This window comes from Coregonus lavaretus (assembly GCF_964263955.1).
Source record: "Coregonus lavaretus genome assembly, chromosome: 26".
NCBI classification, from domain to species: Eukaryota; Metazoa; Chordata; class Actinopteri; order Salmoniformes; family Salmonidae; genus Coregonus; species Coregonus lavaretus.
Window position 1 is genome coordinate 3,130,155 of NC_140013.1, and position 19,621 is coordinate 3,149,775.

General features: G+C 43.6%; 1 protein-coding gene across 2 annotated transcripts in view; it reads left to right on the top strand.

Annotated features, from left to right (window-relative positions):
• The window catches only part of LOC311101834 (segment polarity protein dishevelled homolog DVL-3-like), a 63,246-nt gene extending 45,835 nt beyond the window's left edge, over positions 1-17,411 (top strand). For both annotated transcript variants that reach the window (XM_084143045.1, XM_084143046.1), the window contains 13 exons: positions 7,161-7,288; positions 8,736-8,884; positions 10,518-10,662; positions 11,262-11,355; positions 11,507-11,576; positions 12,104-12,243; positions 13,142-13,218; positions 13,364-13,431; positions 13,659-13,808; positions 14,196-14,327; positions 14,440-14,607; positions 14,791-15,006; positions 15,175-17,411. In XM_084143045.1, the coding sequence (XP_083999171.1) occupies positions 7,161-7,288; positions 8,736-8,884; positions 10,518-10,662; positions 11,262-11,355; positions 11,507-11,576; positions 12,104-12,243; positions 13,142-13,218; positions 13,364-13,431; positions 13,659-13,808; positions 14,196-14,327; positions 14,440-14,607; positions 14,791-15,006; positions 15,175-15,581 (1,944 nt within the window). In that variant the 3' untranslated portion in view covers positions 15,582-17,411. The remainder of the gene's footprint in view (positions 1-7,160; positions 7,289-8,735; positions 8,885-10,517; positions 10,663-11,261; positions 11,356-11,506; positions 11,577-12,103; positions 12,244-13,141; positions 13,219-13,363; positions 13,432-13,658; positions 13,809-14,195; positions 14,328-14,439; positions 14,608-14,790; positions 15,007-15,174) is intronic.
• The last annotated feature ends 2,210 nt before the right edge of the window (positions 17,412-19,621 follow it).

Here is a 19,621-nt window from a genome sequence, read left to right on the forward strand (position 1 = left end):
CAGACGGCCCTGTAATGTGCTTTCTTGAGCAGGGGGACCTTGCGGGCGCTGCAGGATTTCAGTCCTTCACGGCGTAGTGTGTTACCAATTGTTTTCTTGGTGACTATGGTCCCAGCTGCCTTGAGATCATTGACAAGATCCTCCCGTGTAGTTCTAGGCTGATTCCTCACCGTTCTCATGATCATTGCAACTCCACGAGGTGAGATCTTGCATGGAGCCCCAGGCGGAGGGAGATTGACAGTTCTTTTGTGTTTCTTCCATTTGCGAATAGTCCCACCAACTGTTGTCACCTTCTCACCAAGCTGCTTAGCGATGGTCTTGTAGCCCATTCCAGCCTTGTGTAGGTCTACAATCTTGTCCCTGACATCCTCGGAGAGCTCTTTGGTCTTGGCCATGGTGGAGAGTTTGGAATCTGATTGATTGATTGCTTCTGTGGACAGGTGTCTTTTATACAGGTAACAAACTGAGAATAGGAGAACTCCCTTTAAGAGTGTGCTCCTAATCTTAGCTCGTTACCTGTATAAAAGACACCTGGGAGCCAGAAATCTTTCTGATTGAGAGGGGGTCAAATACTTATTTCCCTCATTAAAATGCAAATCAATGTATAAAATTTTGGACATGCGTTTTTCTGGATTTCTTTGTTGTTATTCTGTCTCTCACTGTTCAAATAAACCTACCATTAAAATTATAGACTGATCATGTCTTTGTCAAAGGGCAAACGTACAAATTCAGCAGGGGATCAAATACTTTTTTCCCTCACTGTAAGTGTTTGATACATCAGAAAAGCAGAACTTAATATTTGGTACAGAAACCTTTGTTTGCAATTACAGAGATCATACGTTTCGTGTAGGTCTTGACCAGGTTTGCACACACTGCAGCAGGGATTTTGGCCCACTCCTCCATACAGACCTTCTCCAGATCCTTCAGGTTTCGGGGCTGTCGCTGGGCAATACGGACTTTCAGCTCCCTCCAAAGATTTTCTATTGGGTTCAGGTCTGGAGACTGGTTAGGCCACTCCAGGACCTTGAGATGCTTCTTACGGAGCCACTCCTTAGTTGCCCTGGCTGTGTGTTTTGGGTCGTTGTCATGCTGGAAGACCCAGCCACGACCCATCTTCAATGCTCTTACTGAGGGAAGGAGGTTGTTGGCCAAGATCTCACGATACATGACCCCATCCATCCTCCCCTCAATACGGTGCAGTCGTCCTGTCCCCTTTGCAGAAAAGCATCCCCAAAGAATGATGTTTCCACCTCCATGCTTCACGGTTGGGATGGTGTTCTTGGGGTTGTACTCATCCTTCTTCCTCCAAACACAGCGAGTGGAGTTTAGACCAAAAAGCTATATTTTTGTCTCATCAGACCACATGACCTTCTCCCATTCCTCCTCTGGATCATCCAGATGGTCATTGGCAAACTTCAGACGGGCCTGGACATGCGCTGGCTTGAGCAGGGGGACCTTGCGTGCGCTGCAGGATTTTAATCCATGACGGCGTAGTGTGTTACTAATGGTTTTCTTTGAGACTGTGGTCCCAGCTCTCTTCAGGTCATTGACCAGGTCCTGCCGTGTAGTTCTGGGCTGATCCCTCACCTTCCTCATGATCATTGATGCCCCACGAGGTGAGATCTTGCATGGAGCCCCAGACCGAGGGTGATTGACCGTCATCTTGAACTTCTTCCATTTTCTAATAATTATGCCAACAGTTGTTGCCTTCTCACCAAGCTGCTTGCCTATTGTCCTGTAGCCCATCCCAGCCTTGTGCAGGTCTACAATTTTATCCCTGATGACCTTACACAGCTCTCTGGTCTTGGCTATTGTGGAGAGGTTGGAGTCTGTTTGATTGAGTGTGTGGACAGGTGTCTTTTATACAGGTAACGAGTTCAAACAGGTGCAGTTAATACAGGTAATGAGTGGAGAACAGGAGGGCTTCTTAAAGAAAAACTAACAGGTCTGTGAGAGCCGGAATTCTTACTGGTTGGTAGGTGATCAAATACTTATGTCATGCAATAAAATGCAAACTAATTACTTAAAAATCATACAATGTGATTTTCTGGATTTTTGTTTTAGATTCCGCCTCTCACAGTTGAAGTGTACCTATGATAAAAATGACAGACCTCTACATGCTTTGTAAGTAGGAAAACCTGCAAAATCGGCAGTGTATCAAATACTTGTTCTCCCCGCTGTATTTAAAAAAAATTGTGTGTCAATTTTGACCAGCCCACCCAACTAAAAAATGGTCCAGCCCATCTGGCATTTGCCAGACTTGCCAGTTGGCCAATCCGCCATGGAAGAAAAATTCTAACATTTGTATAAAATTCATGAAAAATAAAACACTAATATATCTTGATTAGATAAGTATTCAACCCCCTGAGTCAATACATGTTGGAATCATCCTTGGCAGCGATTACAGCTGTGAGTCTTTCTGGGTAAGTTTCTAGGAGCTTTCCACACCTGGATTGTGCAACATTTTCCCATTTATTATTTTCAGAATTCTTCAAGCTCTGTCAAATTGGTTGTTGATCATTGGTAGACAACCATTTTCAGGTATTGTCATAGATCTTCAAGCAGATTTAAGTCAAAACTGTAACTTGGCCACTCAGGAACATTCACTGTCTTCTTGGTAAGCAACTCCAGTGTATATTTGGCCTTGTGTGTTAGGTTATTGTCCTGCTGAAAGGTGAATTCAACTCCCAGTGTCTGGTGATAGGAGCAGACTGAACCAGGTTTTCCTCTGGGATTTAGCTCCATTCCGTTTCTCTTTTATCCTGAAAAACTCCCCAGTCCTTAACGATTACAAGCATACCCATAACATGATGCAGCCACCACTATGCTTGAAAATATGGAAAAAAAGTTAATTTCTTTGCCACATTTTTTGCAGTATTACTTTAGTGCCTTGTTGCAAACATGATGCATGTTTTGGAATATTTTTATTCTGTACAGGCTTCCTTATTTTCACTCTGTCAGTTAGGTTATTATTGTGGAGTAACTACAATGTTGTTTATCCATCCTTGTCAAAGACATTTTGAAAAACATAATTCCACTTTGACATGGGTATTGTGTGTAGGCCAGTGGCAAAACAAATCTCTATTTAATCCATTTTATATTCAGGCTGTAACACAACAAAATGTGGAAAAAAATCAAGGGGTGTGAATACTTTCTGAAGGCACTATATTGTGGAAACTGTTTATATATATTTTGTTCTTCCTTTTTATGTTTTTATTACGATTATTGTACTTATTTCTATTACACTATATACATTGTTTCTAATTGTTATAATTATTTATGACTTTGTTGATGAAAAAAATTATATATGGATTTACCACTTGAACAACTGCTTTTGTTTGATATCATCAATAAAATATATAGAAAAAAATATATTTAAAAAGGAAAGAAAGGCCTGCACATAGTATATAGCTGCTCCCCAGTGCTTTATTCCTGCACCATGTTGGCGGAGGCTTAGTAGGAAGACCAGACCAAAGCAGACCAGAGCAAAGCAGTAGAGACCAGAATAGTTCTCCTTACTTCCCCAGCTGATTAGATTAGCTAACTGGAATCACAGGATGCTCCACCACACTCCTGAAATATCCTGGGCCTAACTGATTGAATCGGAGAAAAAAAGGACATTCCAAAAGAGCGTCGTGGAAATTCTACACAGGGACACTCAAAGTAAATCTTAAATGAATCATTCTTTATTATCAGCGCACTGGAGAGGTTCCAACCAACTCAATGCACCAAGAACACATGTCGATCAGGAGCTCTCCCGTGGCAGTCCCATTAGTTCTCTTATAAACTGCAGACAAGTTATATTTGCATGATTTAGTTTATTCATCATTAATGTTTGCTTCATTCATGTGACCGACCAATACTGGTTCATGCATGTGACAGACCAATACCTCACGAGGCTTCTTCTCTCTAAGCTGAGACCTTGAAACTGAGATATCTTTTGTTCTCAAAACAAGGGTCTGGGCGTACTGTCAAATTGCAGATATTGATAGTGGGGATTCGTTCAATCAGTCACATGCATGAACAGAAATTGGTTATTAGAAAAGCACAAACAATGAACACAGAAATTGGTTATTGGAAAAGCACAAACATAAAATGTTCCACCACATTCCATCCTCTTATCACTTGTGTGATAATAATCATTACATTTTAAGGTAAGCAGTAGATTTGAGCTTCTATATCAAAATACATAATTATAATAAATCATAATAAAGGTTATACTTCTATTAACGGGAGTGAATCTAATTTTCATTCATAGTCATCATATTAAAGCTAAAATCTACAATCAAAGTAGTAAGTAAACAAAATCCATGCATAAAACCATAGACACTTTCAAACCCTTCGTTCTGGGTTGTACAATCCAACTTGTAAAACCATGGCTTAAGACCTTCGCTTCATACAGTTACACATATGCTTCATTACACAATTTCATTTATGGATTCTGGCCATGACATTTCAGCTGGAGCTTTTGTCGCGAGTGGCATGTTAATGACAGATCGGTATCTCAATGCATTTCTACTTTAAATTACTATAAATTTCGCAGTGTGCAGACCTCCACAATCAACCTGGGACTGCATGGCCAGGCACGACTCCAACACCATCATTAAGTTTGCCGATGACACAACAGTGGTAGGCCTGATCACCGACAATGATGAGACAGCCTATAGGGAGGAGGTCAGAGACCTGGCCGTGTGGTGCCAGGACAACAACCTCTCCCTCAACGTGATCAAGACAAAGGAGATGATTGTGGACTACAGGAAAAAGAAGAGGACTGAGCACGCCCTCATTCTCATCGACAGGGCTGTAGTGGAGCAGGTTGAGAGCTTCAAGTTCCTTGGTGTCCACATCATCAACAAACTAACATGGTCCAAGCACACCAAGACAGTTGTGAAGAGAGCACGACAAAACCTATTCCTGAAAATTTGGCATGGGTCCTCAGATTCTCAAAAGGTTCTACAGCTGCACCATCGAGAGAATCCTGACTGGTTGCATCACCGCCTGGTATGGCAACTGCTCGGCCTCCGACCGCAAGGCACTACAGAGGGTAGTGCGTACGGCCCAGTACATCACTGGGGCCAAGCTTCCTGCCATCCAGGACCTCTATACCAGGCGGTGTCAGAGGAAGCCCCTAAAAATGGTCAAAGACTCTAGCCACCCTAGTAATAGACTGTTCTCGCTGCTACCGCACGGCAAGCAGTTCCGGAGCGCCAAGTCTAGGTCCAAGAGGCTTCTAAACAGTTTCTACCCCCAAGCCATAAGACTCCTGAACGTCTAATCAAATGGCTACCCAGACTATTTGCATTGCCACCCCTCTTTTACGCTGCTGCTACTCTCTGTTTACTATCTATGCATAGTCACTTTAATAACTCTACCTACATGTACATATTACCCCAATTACCTCGACTAGCCGGTGCCCCCGCACATTGACTCAGTACCGGTACCCCCTGTATATAGCCTCGCTATTGTTATTTTACTGCTGCTCTTTAATTATTTGTTACTTTTATTTCGTATTATTTTATATTGTATTTTTTTGTGATTTCTTTTGGTATTCTTTCTTAAAACTGCATTGTTGGTTAAGGGCTTGTAAGTAAGCATTTCACTGTAAGGTCTACACCTGTTGTATTCGGCGCATGTGACAAATAACATTAGATTTTATTTTATTTAAGGTCGAGATCATGCCCCCAGTAATGCGGTTATAGCACTTCTCTGAAAGATACTCATGATGTATGTGTAGTTTGTCGCGCCAAGACGTCTCTCAGTCCGTGTGCGCATTGCCACGTACTACGTATAAACTCCCTGGAAAGACGTGTAGCATTCTTGAAGGAGCTTGGAATTACCCGTACATCGGCTGGGACCGAGGTGCAGGAAGCAGAGATGGATTGGGTGGTCGGTGCAAATGTCTTGTCTGCCTGGGCATGGGGTATGCGGTGGATGCCTGCGCCTAACCCGGCTCCTGTGCGCTCTGTCGGGAGGCTACTCAAAAAGAGAGGGTGGCTAGGTTCGGTGGGTACCCCCCACTGCCTGTGCCTGTGTTACTTCTATTTATTTTTATTTTTTATTTAATGTTTTCTCTGTATTTTTTGTATTATTTTTAATACACCTGTTTTATTCGGCGCATGTGACAAATAACGTTTGATTTGATCTGATTTATTCTAAATGACTTCTTGTTATTATTATTATCCAGGCTCTGTCGTAGCCGGCCGCGACCGGGAGACCCATGGGGCGGCGCACAATTGGCCCAGCGTCGTCCAGGGTAGGGGAGGGAATGGCCGGCAGGGATGTAGCTCAGTTGGTAGAGCATGACGTTTGCAACGCCAGGGTTGTGGGTTCGATTCCCACGGGGGGTATAAAAAAAAGAATGTATGCACTCACTAACTGTAAGTCGCTCTGGATAAGAGTGTCTGCTAAATGACGTTAAATGTAAATGTAAATATTATCCAAAAATCAGCTTAATATCCACATTTCAATCATCTTAATACGTCCTTTCCACAATCACACAACTCTCACATCCACATTCACTTCGTATACTATTCCCAAACACACCCTGTAATCTCCCTTATTACCCCATGTGCATCTTTAACGATTCTCTATCTTTACTTCCTATGCACCATATGTATATTTCTATACATATAGAATAGCACCTCGTTACTTGCCCTCGCTCTAGTCTTGTCTCTAAGACTAGCTCTAGCCTTCTTCTGTCATATGTATCACCGCCAAGAGCAAGGGAGTGTGTGTGTGTGTGTGTGTCTGTGTCAATGAGGGACTGTATGTGTGTCTGTCATGTGTCCACCTAGTCAATAAGCACATTTACAATTCCGACAGACTGTTACGCATACAGACTAATGTCCAAAATCATGACTTTGTTATTGACGATCTGTATGTTACTAACTATCTACTTTTGAATAGAGCCCTAGACAGAGGATCATGTTAGTAGTATAATGACAAACATAGGACGCTGGTCAAAGGCAGTGCAATATAATGAGGAATAGGGTGTTATTTGAGGTTTGTCTTCCCCCCCCTTCACCTCTCTCTCTCTATCGTTATCTCACTCACTCACTTTCTCTCTCTCTCAATTCAATATACATTTTGGACATGGAAAGTTAAAGCACTTACATTGTCATAGTAAACACAAGTAATAATAACACACTCTCTCTCCCTAGTTGGTGTCAGCAGATGGTTCTCACGGGGGTTCCGATGGGGGCTCTATGTGTGCAGACAGCCAGGCAGAGCTGCCACTCCCTTTGGAGAGGACCGGCGGCATCGGAAACTCAAGACCCCCCTCTTTCCAGTCAGTATCTGCAAAGTGGTGTGTGCATGCGTGTGTGTGAGTGCGTGTGTGACTCAAGTTGATCCATCTGGCATAGAGATGGGTATATACTAGTGACAGTCCAAAGTCTATGCCTTTGACTGTCAGGGGTCGCTAAACTCCTGCTCTCCCTGTATTTTCTGTACCAGAGGTAGAGACCACTGTCCTCTTGCCAGGCCACTGTTATATGGGCACTGGTCAAAAGTATTGCACTATATATGGAATAGGGTGCCATTTGGGATGCATCCCGGTCTTTAGTCCTACCACAGAGACAGCTGGGAAGTATATACCTATTTGTGAAGACTGTGCGACTGGTGATGTGACACCCCACTGTCTTTCTCCCATTTACACTGTTGCTCTTTCTTTCTCACACACGTTGTTCTTCTATCCTCATTTGGATGTAAAATACAAAATTGAAAATCCTATTTTCCCTAGCCCCTAAACCTAACCCTAACCACTAACCCCTTACCCCTTACCCTAACCCTAATTGTAACCCTAACCCCTAAGCTTAAAATAGTCTTTGCCCCCCCCCCCCCCCAAATAATTGATTCCCATCCAAAATCCTATTTTCCCTAACCTCTAACCCTAAATCTAAATCTAAATCTAAGCCTAACCTTAACCCCAAACCCTAACCCTAATCTATACCTAACCCTAACCCTAATTGTAACCCTAAACCTGACCCCTAAGCCTAAAATAGCATTTGTCCTCTTGAGGATCTGCAAAATCTCCCCACTTGTCAGAATTGTCATTGTTTTACTATCCTTGTGAGGACTTCTGGTACCCACAAGGATGGTTAAACAAAAACACAGTCACACCACACACACACACACACACACACACACACACTAATAGCTAGTGACCAGGCTCCATTGACTTTAAACCTAATCGACCTTCCCAGCCATCTAATCAGACAATCAATGTTTCTCAGTGCTTATATTGATCATTATGGTGTGGAAGTGGCCTTGGCTTAGCTATGGTGAGGTGTATAATTAAATACTTACTGTGTGTGTGTGTATGTATGTATGTGTGTGATTTCTTTGTATTCATTTTGTATTTTATCCAAATCAAATCTAGTATCTGTCTGTCTGTGTCTCTCTCTGCCTACCCCATGGGAACTCGGCGTCAATATTAAACCAGCCAGCTGGGCAGGTCTTTATCGCACAAACACAAACACACAGACAGGCGCTCACGTTCTCTTTGTAGCTAGCTCCCGGCATGCTCTGGTGAGGCTGACATTAAAACACACTGACATTCTGATAGCAGCACTTGACACTTAAAGGCCCGTCTGGAACTTGCTGGTGTGTCCTGTCAAACAGTTGTGTGTAGAAGAAGGGAAAAGAGACAAATCTTTGTGAAATATAATCCCTTCTCTTTGAATTCATTTTCTCTTTTACTCCTCCTTTGACTTTTTTTCCCACCTGTCCGTCAGTGCTAATGCTGCTGGCAGTCAGGACAACCTGGACAACGAGACAGAGACGGAGTCGGTCGTGTCGCTACGGAGAGAGAGGGTGTGGGAGAGAGACCGGGGCAGGGAGAGAGAGAGGCCGCGAAGGAAAGATAAAGATATTCATGACCATGGTAAGACTTGGTGTCTGTCCATCTGCCTTCATTCCTCATTCCTGAGTCGATGCAATAGAAAGTTCGCTGGCTGATAAAATAAAGTCGAGACAAGTTGGAATGTTCACATGCTCATTGAAAATGACTGTATCAAACAACAATGGAACATTCTTTTGGGTGGATCTCATCTTTAAAACCATGGGATATGGTACATTTTTGCTATCACATCTAAAGATTTAACTAGACTGACTCATCATTGAAACAACAATGTTACAAATAGCAGAACTACATATTTGTTTTAGGGAAATTGGTCATACTGGGAAATAATAGAGGAGGCCAAGTCCCCCCCAATTAGAATTCAGGACCTTCCTTCTGGGATAAAGCAAACAAAAAAAAATTGGGGGAAAAATATTAATTGACTGTTACCAAGTCAATAATTATCTGGGCACAACTTGTAATTTTCATGAGTTATCTCCTATTTGGAATAACATTTATTTTTTCATCTTCCCTTTATATTCCCTCCTTTTTCTATTTTTAAGGATATCTTCAACCTGCAAGGGCTTCGTTCCTTTCAAGATCTGAAAATCATATTTTCTCCCTGGTTCTTCCTGGTTTTTTTTTTCCATCTCGGACTCCGTACAGTGTTGAAAACTTACGGGGTACCATAGGACACCACACCAGGCTCCCACTCTTTATTTAAATAGTTTTCATGTCCAGGGAAAGCCGGAATGGTGTCCTTACTATATGATAGGTTAGTGACTCATAATATAAAAAATTGACAGTTTATGGAGGTCAGGGAGAATGACATACAAAGTGCTGGGTTTGAATAAGAATTGACCACAGTATGCGGCAATATTTTTGCCTCTTCTAAGAGCCTCGCCCATCAACTTATTCATTTTAAATTTTACCACGGAGCAAAGTTCGGGTGGGCAATTATATGCATATGTTTTGGAGCTCTGTATTGGTGAAGTCTCTTTGGGTTCATGTTGTTAATATTTTAAATGTTATTCTTGGCAGGAGCCTACCTGTTTGCCCATCCCTCCTCCTTTTGGGTTGTAGCCCTAGCATTTCGTTATCTAATCAAGAGAGGCGGATTGTTATGGCTGCAATAACAGCAGGCAAAATGGTCAATGGGTGAACCTCAAAAGTTTTTCCTTGATTCCTTGCATCCTCTCTCCTCGCCTCCTTATCAAAATGTCAGAGGGGGGCGAGGTCTTCTCCTCCAATGCTCTGTACACTTCACTCTGACACTGAGAAGGAGGCGAAGAGAGAGGATGTGAGAAATAAAATTAAAATTATTCTGAACCTAGAGCAGAGCCAAGCCAAGCTATACTGAGCTGGCCTGGTTACACAACCACCATAGTTGAACCGTGCTGAAAAGAAAATATCGGAACCAGCAGTTTGGTTCGGGTTGGCACATAGTGTGAAAAAGGTAATTATGTACTGTATGACATCATTGATTTTATTAATTGATTATTATTCATATTCTTATTAGGGCACACCATAGCAAAACATTTAGCTTACCAAAAAAAATTATTTGTGCGTTTCTTATTGGACAAGTCCAGGTACTCCCTTCCTATTTCATTCAGTTTTCTTCCATTTGGTGCCTACTGAATAATACCAGGTTGACCTCTCTTCCGCTTGCTCTCCTCAGGTGGCAGATTGAATGGTCACACGCGTCCAGAGCGGGAGCCGCGGCGACCGTTGCTGGCGGGCTACGAGAGCTCGTCAACGCTGATGAGTTCTGAGCTGGAGATGACAAGCTTCTTCGACTCTGAAGACGATGACGCATCCAGTCGGTGAGCACCACACACAAACACTGATGAATCAACAAAATATGGCTTTTAATTATCTCAAAAGGGGACTAAATATCCCCAAACGTGGCAAATCAATTACCGCCACAATAAATGAAAAATGTTGGGTTGTATTTTGAGTGGAACATCCCTTTAACACGAAGAGATCACCTCAAGGTTGTTCATTGCTGCCAATGTTGGTTGCAATAGGCCCTGAAGGGTTAGAGCCAAGGGGAAGCGGTGGGGAGGGAATTGACTACTCATTCATTTACACTCACCACTCACATGCATGTACCCAAGACACTTAAGATGTGTCCTCTCAAATGACAGCATTACATAAAACACTTGACCACCTTGCACATCCACTTGACATATACACTCTACGTGATCGCTATCTAGTCTTATTAAAGCTCCCACAAATCATATGCTCTAGAAAAACCCCACAAAAGACTGTTGCTTTTCTCTTTCAGCTCAATGGCCACATCTATGATTGGCTCAAATGGATGCAGTCACATGTGGCCATTTAACCACTGGCAGATGAGTGTGCATTGTGTGTCATGACACCGGAATGAGTTGTGTCACCGCTGTGATGTCATCACCCACAGGTTCAGTGACTCCACGGAGCAGAGCACGTTGTCGAGGCTCGTGAGACGACATCGTCGGCGACGGCGGAAACCCAAAGTGCCACAGATGGAGAGGGTAAGACACACACACACACACACACATAGAAAGAAACACGCTCACACACTTCACAGATGTACATTTTGCTTTGTGTTCAGTGGTCCTTGTGCATGTCCTCACCTCTGTCTCTGTCAATCATTCCTCTACTCCGCCCTCTCTTTCTGTCCAGTCGTCCTCTTTCAGCAGCGTCACAGATTCCACCATGTCACTGAACATCATCACTGTCACTTTAAATATGGGTGAGTAGCACAGTTTGACTATATATGTGTAATGTATATACGTTTATGTCTATATGATGTTATTTTATACATCTTTGGTGACTTATGGATTGATTTAAAAGATTCAAAGACCACCCACTGGGCACAGACGTCAATTCAACATCTAATTTTGATTTACGTTTGGTTGAGTTGTCAACTCCATGAATTCAACCTAAAATCAACAAAACATTTCACCATGTCATTGGATTTAGGTTAAAAGTTGGGTGAAAAATTGATTAAATGCCCTTACGTTGATGACTTTTTTCAAATCCAATTAGTTTTCCACGTTGTTTCAACGTCATCACATTGTTTTTGGGGGTTGAAATGACGTGGAAACAATGTTGATTCAACCAGTAGATCAGAAGTCCTTCGAGACGTTTTGTGAATACGAGACCAGAGGCCAGACTTCTCCTTCACTATGTAGGGAAGGTATCCTTTTTTTGTTCAACACTCTTTCTTTCTCGTCATTACTCTTCCTTCCTCCTCTCCTCCTCCCTCCTTCCATGCAGAGAAGTATAACTTCCTGGGCATCAGTATTGTGGGTCAGAGTAATGAGAAAGGAGATGGAGGAATCTATATCGGCTCTATCATGAAGGGAGGGGCGGTGGCCGCTGACGGACGCATCGAGCCTGGAGACATGCTCCTGCAGGTGTTTGTTAAGAGTGTGTATGTTTAACAGTGGTGGAAAAAGTACCCAATTGTCATACTTGAGTAAAAGTAAAGATACCTTAATAGAAAATGTAAAATTGAAAAATTGAAAGTCACCCAGTAAAATACTACTTAAGTATCACAAGTAAATGTAATTGCTAAAATATATTGAAGTATCAAAAGTAAAGTATAAATCATTTCAAATTCCTTATATTAAGCAAACCAGATGGCACAATGTTCTTGTTTTTTAAATTATAGATAGCCAGGGGTACACTCCAGCACTCAGACATAATTTACAAACAAAGCATTTGTGTTTAGTGAGTCCGCCAGATCAGAGGCAGTAGGGATGACGAGTGATGTTCTCTGTGGGGCCCCTTGTAGCTCAGTTGGTAGAGCATGGCGCTTGCAACGCCAGGGTTGTGGGTTCGATTCCCACGGGGTCCCAGTATGAAAATGTATGCACTCACTAACTGTAAGTCGCTCTGGATAAGAGCGTCTGCTAAATGACTAAAATCTTTTAAAAAATCTAAAATCTCTTGATAAGTGTGTGAATTGGACCATTTTCCTGTCCTGCTAAGCATTCAAAATGTAACAAGTACTTTTGGGTGTCAGGGAAAATGTATGGAGTAAAAAGTACATTGTTTTCTTTAGGAGTGAAGTAAAAGTAAAAGTAACAACAAAAAAAAATAGTAAAGTACAGATACCCCAAAAAACTACTTAAGTAGTACTTTAAAGTATTTTTACTTAAGTACTTTATTCCACTGGCGTTTAAGTGGCAAGAAAGTGAGAATAAGAAGGATGGTTTGAGGTCTTTAATTGGACTTGGTTGGTAGGATTTCCTGCTTTCTTTCTCGCCCTTTTCTACACCCCCCCCATCTCTCATTCCCTCTCTTTTCCAGGTGAACGACATCAACTTTGAGAACATGAGCAACGATGATGCAGTAAGAGTACTGAGGGAGATTGTGCATAAGCCAGGGTAAGGAGCAGTCTCTCACACACACACACACTGAAACCTACACGCTGATACGTGCTGAGGATCACAAATTGCTTCTGGTGTGTTTGTGTGTATGTGTTATAAACAGTGAGTTAACTGAGTGTCTGCTGTGTGTAATTGTTGACAGCCCTATTACTCTGACTGTGGCTAAGTGCTGGGATCCTAACCCTCGAGGATGCTTCACACTACCGAGAAGTGAGTACTCACACACAACATCATGTAATTAGACTTAATGACTTGGTAAACACTTCCTCAGATGGATATCTTTTCCTCTTGGGAAGATCAATTGTCACCTCTAAGATTTGACATTCTTTCATTTGCTTTCATGGGGGAGAAATCAATGTAAATGTGTTTTAGCATTACTTACAGTCTTCAAGCTAGATCATGTTCCACAGAGACGATACACCCCTTTCTCTGTGTAGGTGAGCCGATCCGTCCCATAGACCCTGCTGCCTGGGTGTCCTACACTGCAGCAATGACGGGGGTGTACCCAGTGTACGGTATGAGCCCTTCTATGAGCACAATCACCTCCACCAGCTCTTCCATCACAAGCTCCATCCCTGAGACTGAGCGTAAGTCACCCCTCCCATTCCCTCTCCACCCTCCCCAGCGGGCAAAAGTTGTCATGGGACAACCTAAAGTTTGTGGTCGAAATGTGGTTGTGACGTCAGATAACCAGATTACAACCAGGTGAAAAAGTAATTTTCACAACGACATCGATACCTGATGGAAAAAAACCACATTTTGGTTGTTTTCTGGTCGAAGCAACGTCAAGATTACCATCAGGCAAAGATGTATTTTTCTGTTCTCTAAAAAGACATGTAGAAAAACGTGTCCTATTTTAGTCAGTATAACTTGTTATGATGTCATTTCAACCAGTTTTGCCCTGTTTTGCCTGCTGGGTTGTTTCACTACTGCAGCTATCTGACTGTTGGTCTCTTTCCTTCTTTCCCATCCAGGGTTCGATTACTTTCATCTATCCACTCACAGCGACATGGCAACAATTGCCAAAGCAATGGCCAATCCAGAGTCTGGCCTGGAAGTGCGAGACAGGATGTGGCTCAAGATCACAATCCCCTCCGCCTTCATAGGTATTCTTTCTCTCTTTACTCTCTTCTGTCTGTATTGTCTCGCTTTCATAGGGACTATTGTTAAGGTCTCTCTCACCCTCTCCAACTGGCTGTCTGTCTGTCTCTGTCTCAGGCTCGGACGTGGTGGACTGGCTCTACCATCACGTAGAGGGCTTCACTGACCGCCGTGAGGCCAGGAAGTACGCCAGCAACCTGCTGAAGGCCGGCTGTATCCGGCACACCGTCAACAAGATCACCTTCTCCGAGCAGTGCTACTACATCTTCGGAGACCTCTGTGGCAGTGAGTCCTATTATCTCTTTCTCTTCAACAAGATAGGTTTCTTTATGCGCATGACTCTTCACTTCTCCTTTACTCTTTCTTCTTTAACAACATATTTGTTAAAGCCATATCTCCTACTTTCTCTCGTCTTCTCCACTCTCTCCCTTCCCCTCCTCCCATTTTCTCCCCTGCCATCTCTCTCAGATATGGCTAACCTCTCCCTGGGAGACCACGAAGGGTCGAGTGGGGCGTCCGACCAGGACACCCTTGCTCACCTGCCCCACCCTGGGGCTGCCCCCTGGCCCCTGGCCTTCCCCTACCAGTACCCTATCCCACACCCCTACAACCCACACCCTCTGCACGAGCCCCCCCGAAGCCAACCTGGAGGGGGGGACAGTGCGGGCAGCCAGCACAGCGAAGGTAAGATGCTCCGGTACACATAAACATAAGCGCGAACTAACGGAGAGACACACGCAGAACTGAAAGGCAAACCGAATGACTGGACTGACATACACACATTAATACCCTGTGGAGACTATAAACCTGTAACTCTCAACCTCTCTCCCTTTCTCTCTCTCTCCTTTGCAGGGAGTCGTAGCAGCGGGTCCAACCGCAGTGGCAGTAAGAAGGAAGTGGCTGCTGGGGGGGCAGGCGGTGGCGAGTCCAAGTCGACAGGAAGCGGCAGCGAATCGGAGCTGAGGAGGGAGAAGGCCCCCAGTGAGCGCTTAGTGGCGGCGCCCCCTAGTGAGCACAGCATGCACAGCACGTACAGCATGGCCCAAAGTGTCAACAGCACCCACTCCCACAGAGGTAGCCTGGTGTACGGACCCCCCGGCCTGCCGGCCCAGCCCCCGCCCTCCCTCCCCACCACGGCCCCCCCTGGGTCGACCCCGGGCCGAGACCTAGCCTCCGTGCCCCCCGAACTCACCGCCTCACGCCAATCGTTCCACATGGCCATGGGCAACCCCAGCGAGTTCTTTGTCGATGTCATGTGATGTGTGCGTTAGGTGATCCAGAGGGCGGATCCTCACTGCAGCTGTTCAGAACTTACTGTTACGGAGAGAAATAAGGTGGTGGTGGAGGAGGAGGAAAGGAGATAGAGGCTAAGAGAAAGACAGGTGGTGCTGAGAGGAACGTGGGTGTAACTGCATAGCTCTCCTTCTGTCTGTCTGTCCCCAGTCCTATGGCACCTGTACTTTCTTCAGTGAAGAACATCGGAGTAGATTTGTTATGCAGCTCTCTCTCCTTGATCCCAATTAAATATACTATTTTGTTAATATGTTATTTTCCACATCAGTTTGTGTGTATATGAGTCAGTCAATATGTGGTTGGAATTGAATGTTTTCTTTTTGTCATTTTCTCCCTTTTCCTCTACATGGCCTGTATCCCCACTCAACTGTGATTGAATCTCTGTGGACCCTCCATTGGAACCCCTCTTTAAAAGTCAACACAGTCCATTCTAGATGGGAGGAGGCTCAGAGAGAGAGAGAGACTGTGGACCATAGAGATCCTATTAAATTACTATTCGAAAAAAATATATATAAATATATTTCTTATTCTATACTGTGGACAGGGTCGTGTAATGGTTTTAAAACGTTTAGCAACTGGAAACGAAAATGAGCATTTCTTATTGGAGAAATATGTTCAAGTAGTCCCTCCGTTTGTCTATTTTATTCAGTTTGGTGCCTAATGAACATGACCCAGGTCCCAGGACTGTGTTAAGGATGTTGGTGTTTCTCTCTGTGAGTCTTCTCTGCGCTGCAGTGGGGCGAAACGGAATGTTCACTCAAATGAACGTCTGAAAGAAAACATAGAAAATAAAACTGTCTGTTCTTTTTGTATCTTTCCATATTGAGTTTCTCCTCAAAAGCTATCTGTAGACAGGGAGAGAGATGGAGAAGGGTAGCGAGCATAGATGAAAAGGAATTAAGAGGGATAGACATGTTTCAACATTATTTTGAGAACTGATCACGTTTCTGTCCAAATTCCAATCAAAGCGAATATGTACTGCAGGTCGCGAACTAGTCGGCTACAAGCCCATGCATATAGATATACATTTGTTAGGTCTATCATATCTGACAGATGTAATGGTACTTCTCGTGGTCCTCTGTAGCTCAGCTGGTAGAGCACGGCGCTTGTAACGCCAAGGTAGTGGGTTCGATCCCCGGGCCCACCCATACACCAAAAAAAGTAATAAATGTATGCACACATGACTAAGTCGCTTTGGATAAAAGCGTCTGCTAAATGGCTTATTATTATCATTGCTGTACACTCAGTAGCAGCCATGTTAATTACAGTTGAAGTCGGAAGTTTACATACACCTTAGCCAAATACATTTAAACTCAGTTGTTTACAATTCCTGACATTTAATCCTAGTAAAGATTCCCTGTCTTAGGTCAGTTAGGATCACCACTTTATTTTAAGAATGTGAAATGTCAGAATAATAGTAGAGAGAATGATTTATTTCAGCTTTTATTTCTTTCATCACATTCCCGGTGGGTCAGAAGTTTACATACACTCAATTAGTATTTGGTAGCATTGCCTTTAAATTGTTTAACTTGGGTCAAACGTTTCGGGTAGCCTTCCACAAGCTTTCCACAATAAGTTGGGTGAATTTTGGCCCATTCCTCCTGACGTAGCTGGTGTAACTGAGTCAGGTTTGTAGGCCTCCTTGCTCGCACACACTTTTTCAGTTCTGCCCACAAATTTTCTATAGGATTGAGGTCAGGGCTTTGTGATGGCCACTCCAATACCTTGACTTTGTTGTCCTTAAGACATTTTGCCACAACTTTGGAAGTATGCTTGGGGTCATTGTCCATTTGGAAGACCCATTTGCGACCAAGCTTTAACTTCCTGACTGATGTCTTGAGATGTTGCTTCAATATATCCACATAATTTTCCTTCCTCATGATGCCATCTATTTTGTGAAGTGCACCAGTCCCTCCTGCAGCAAAGCACCCCCACAGCATGATGCTGCCACTCCCATGCTTCACGGTTGGGATGGTATTCTTTGGCTTGCAAGCAACCCCCTTTTTCCTCCAAACTTAACAATGGTCATTATGGCCAAACAGTTCTATTTTTGTTTCATCAGACCAGAGATTTTGTACGTTTGCCCACTGACAAAGACATGATCAGTCTATAATTTTAATGGTAGGTTTATTTGAACAGTGGGAGACAGAATAGCAAAATCCAGAAAAACGCATGTCAAAAATGTTATAAATTGATTTGCATTTTAATGAGGGAAATACGTATTTGACCCCTCTGCAAAACATGACTTAGTACTTGGTGGCAAAACCCTTGTTGGCAAACACAGAGGTCAGACGTTTCTTGTAGTTGGCCACCAGGTTTGCACACATCTCAGGAGGGATTTTGTTCCACTCCTCTTTGCAGATCTTCTCCAAGTCATTAAGGATTCGAGGCTGACGTTTGGCAACTCGAACCTTGAGCTCCCTCCACATATTTTCTATGGGATTAAGGTCTGGAGACTGGCTAGGCCACTCCAGGACCTTAATGTGCTTCTTCTTGAGCCACTCCTTTGTGCCTTGGCCGTGTGTCATCGTCCCTTTGATGCTGTGAAGTTGTCCTGTCCCCTTAGCAGAAAAACACCCCCAAAGCATAACGTTTCCACCTCCATGTTTGACGGTGGGGATGGTGTTCTTGGGGTCAAAGGCAGCATTCCTCCTCCTCCAAACACGGCGAGTTGAGTTGATGCCAAAGAGCTCGATTTTGGTCTCATCTGACCACAACACTTTCACCCAGTTCTCCTCTGAATCATTCAGATGTTAATTGGCAAACGTCAGACAGCCCTGTATATGTGCTTTCTTGAGCAGGGGGACCTTGTGGGCGCTGCAGGATTTCAGTCCTTCACGGCGTAGTGTGTTACCAATTGTTTTCTTGGTGACTATGGTCCCAGGTGCCTTGAGATCATTGACAAGATCCTCCCGTGTAGTTCTGGGCTGATTCCTCACCGTTCTCATGATCATTGCAACTCTATGAGGTGAGATCTTGCATGGAGCCCCAGGCCGAGGGAGATTGACAGTTCTTTTGTGTTTTTTCCATTTGCGAATAATCGCACCAACTGTTGTCACCTTCTCACCAAGCTGCTTGGCGATGGTCTTGTAGCCCATTCCAGCCTTGTGTAGGTCTACAATCTTGTCCCTGCCATCCTTGGAGAGCTCTTTGGTCTTGGCCGTGGTGGAGAGTTTGGAATCTGATTGATTGATTGCTTCTGTGGACAGGTGTCTTTTATACAGGTAACAAGCTGAGATTAGGAGCACTCCCTTTAAGAGTGTGCTCCTAATCTCAGCTCGTTACCTGTATAAAAGACACCTGGGAGCCAGAAATCTTTCTGATTGAGAGGGGGTCAAATACTTATTTCCCTCATTAAAATGCAAATCAATTTATAACATTTTTGACATGCGTTTTTCTGGATTTTGTTGTTGTTATTCTGTCTCTCACTGTTCAAATAAACCTACCATTAAAATTATAGACTGATAATTTCTTTGTCAGTGGGCAAACGTACAAAATCAGCAGGGGATCAAATACTTTTTTCCTTCACTGTATTTCTCCAAAAAGTACAATCTTTGTCCCCATGTGCAGTTGCAAACCGTAGTCTGGCTTTTTTATGGCGGTTTTGGAGCAGTGGCTTCTTCCTTGCTGAGCGGCCTTTCAGGTTATGTCGATATAGGACTCGTTTTACTGTGGATATAGATACTTTTGTACCTGTTTCCTCCAGCATCTTCACAAGGTCCTTTGCTGTTGTTCTGGGATTGATTTTCACCTTTCGCACCAAAGTACGTTAATCTCTAGGAGACAGAACGCGTCTCCTTCCTGAGCGTTATGACGGCTGCGTGGTCCCATGGTGTTTATACTTGCGTACTATTGTTTGTACAGATGAACGTGATACCTTGAGGCATTTGGAAATTGCTCCCAAGGATGAACCAGACTTGTGGAGGTCTACAATATTCTTTCTGAGGTCTTGGCTGATTTCTTTTGATTTTCCCATGATGTCAAGCAAAGAGGCACTGAGTTTGAA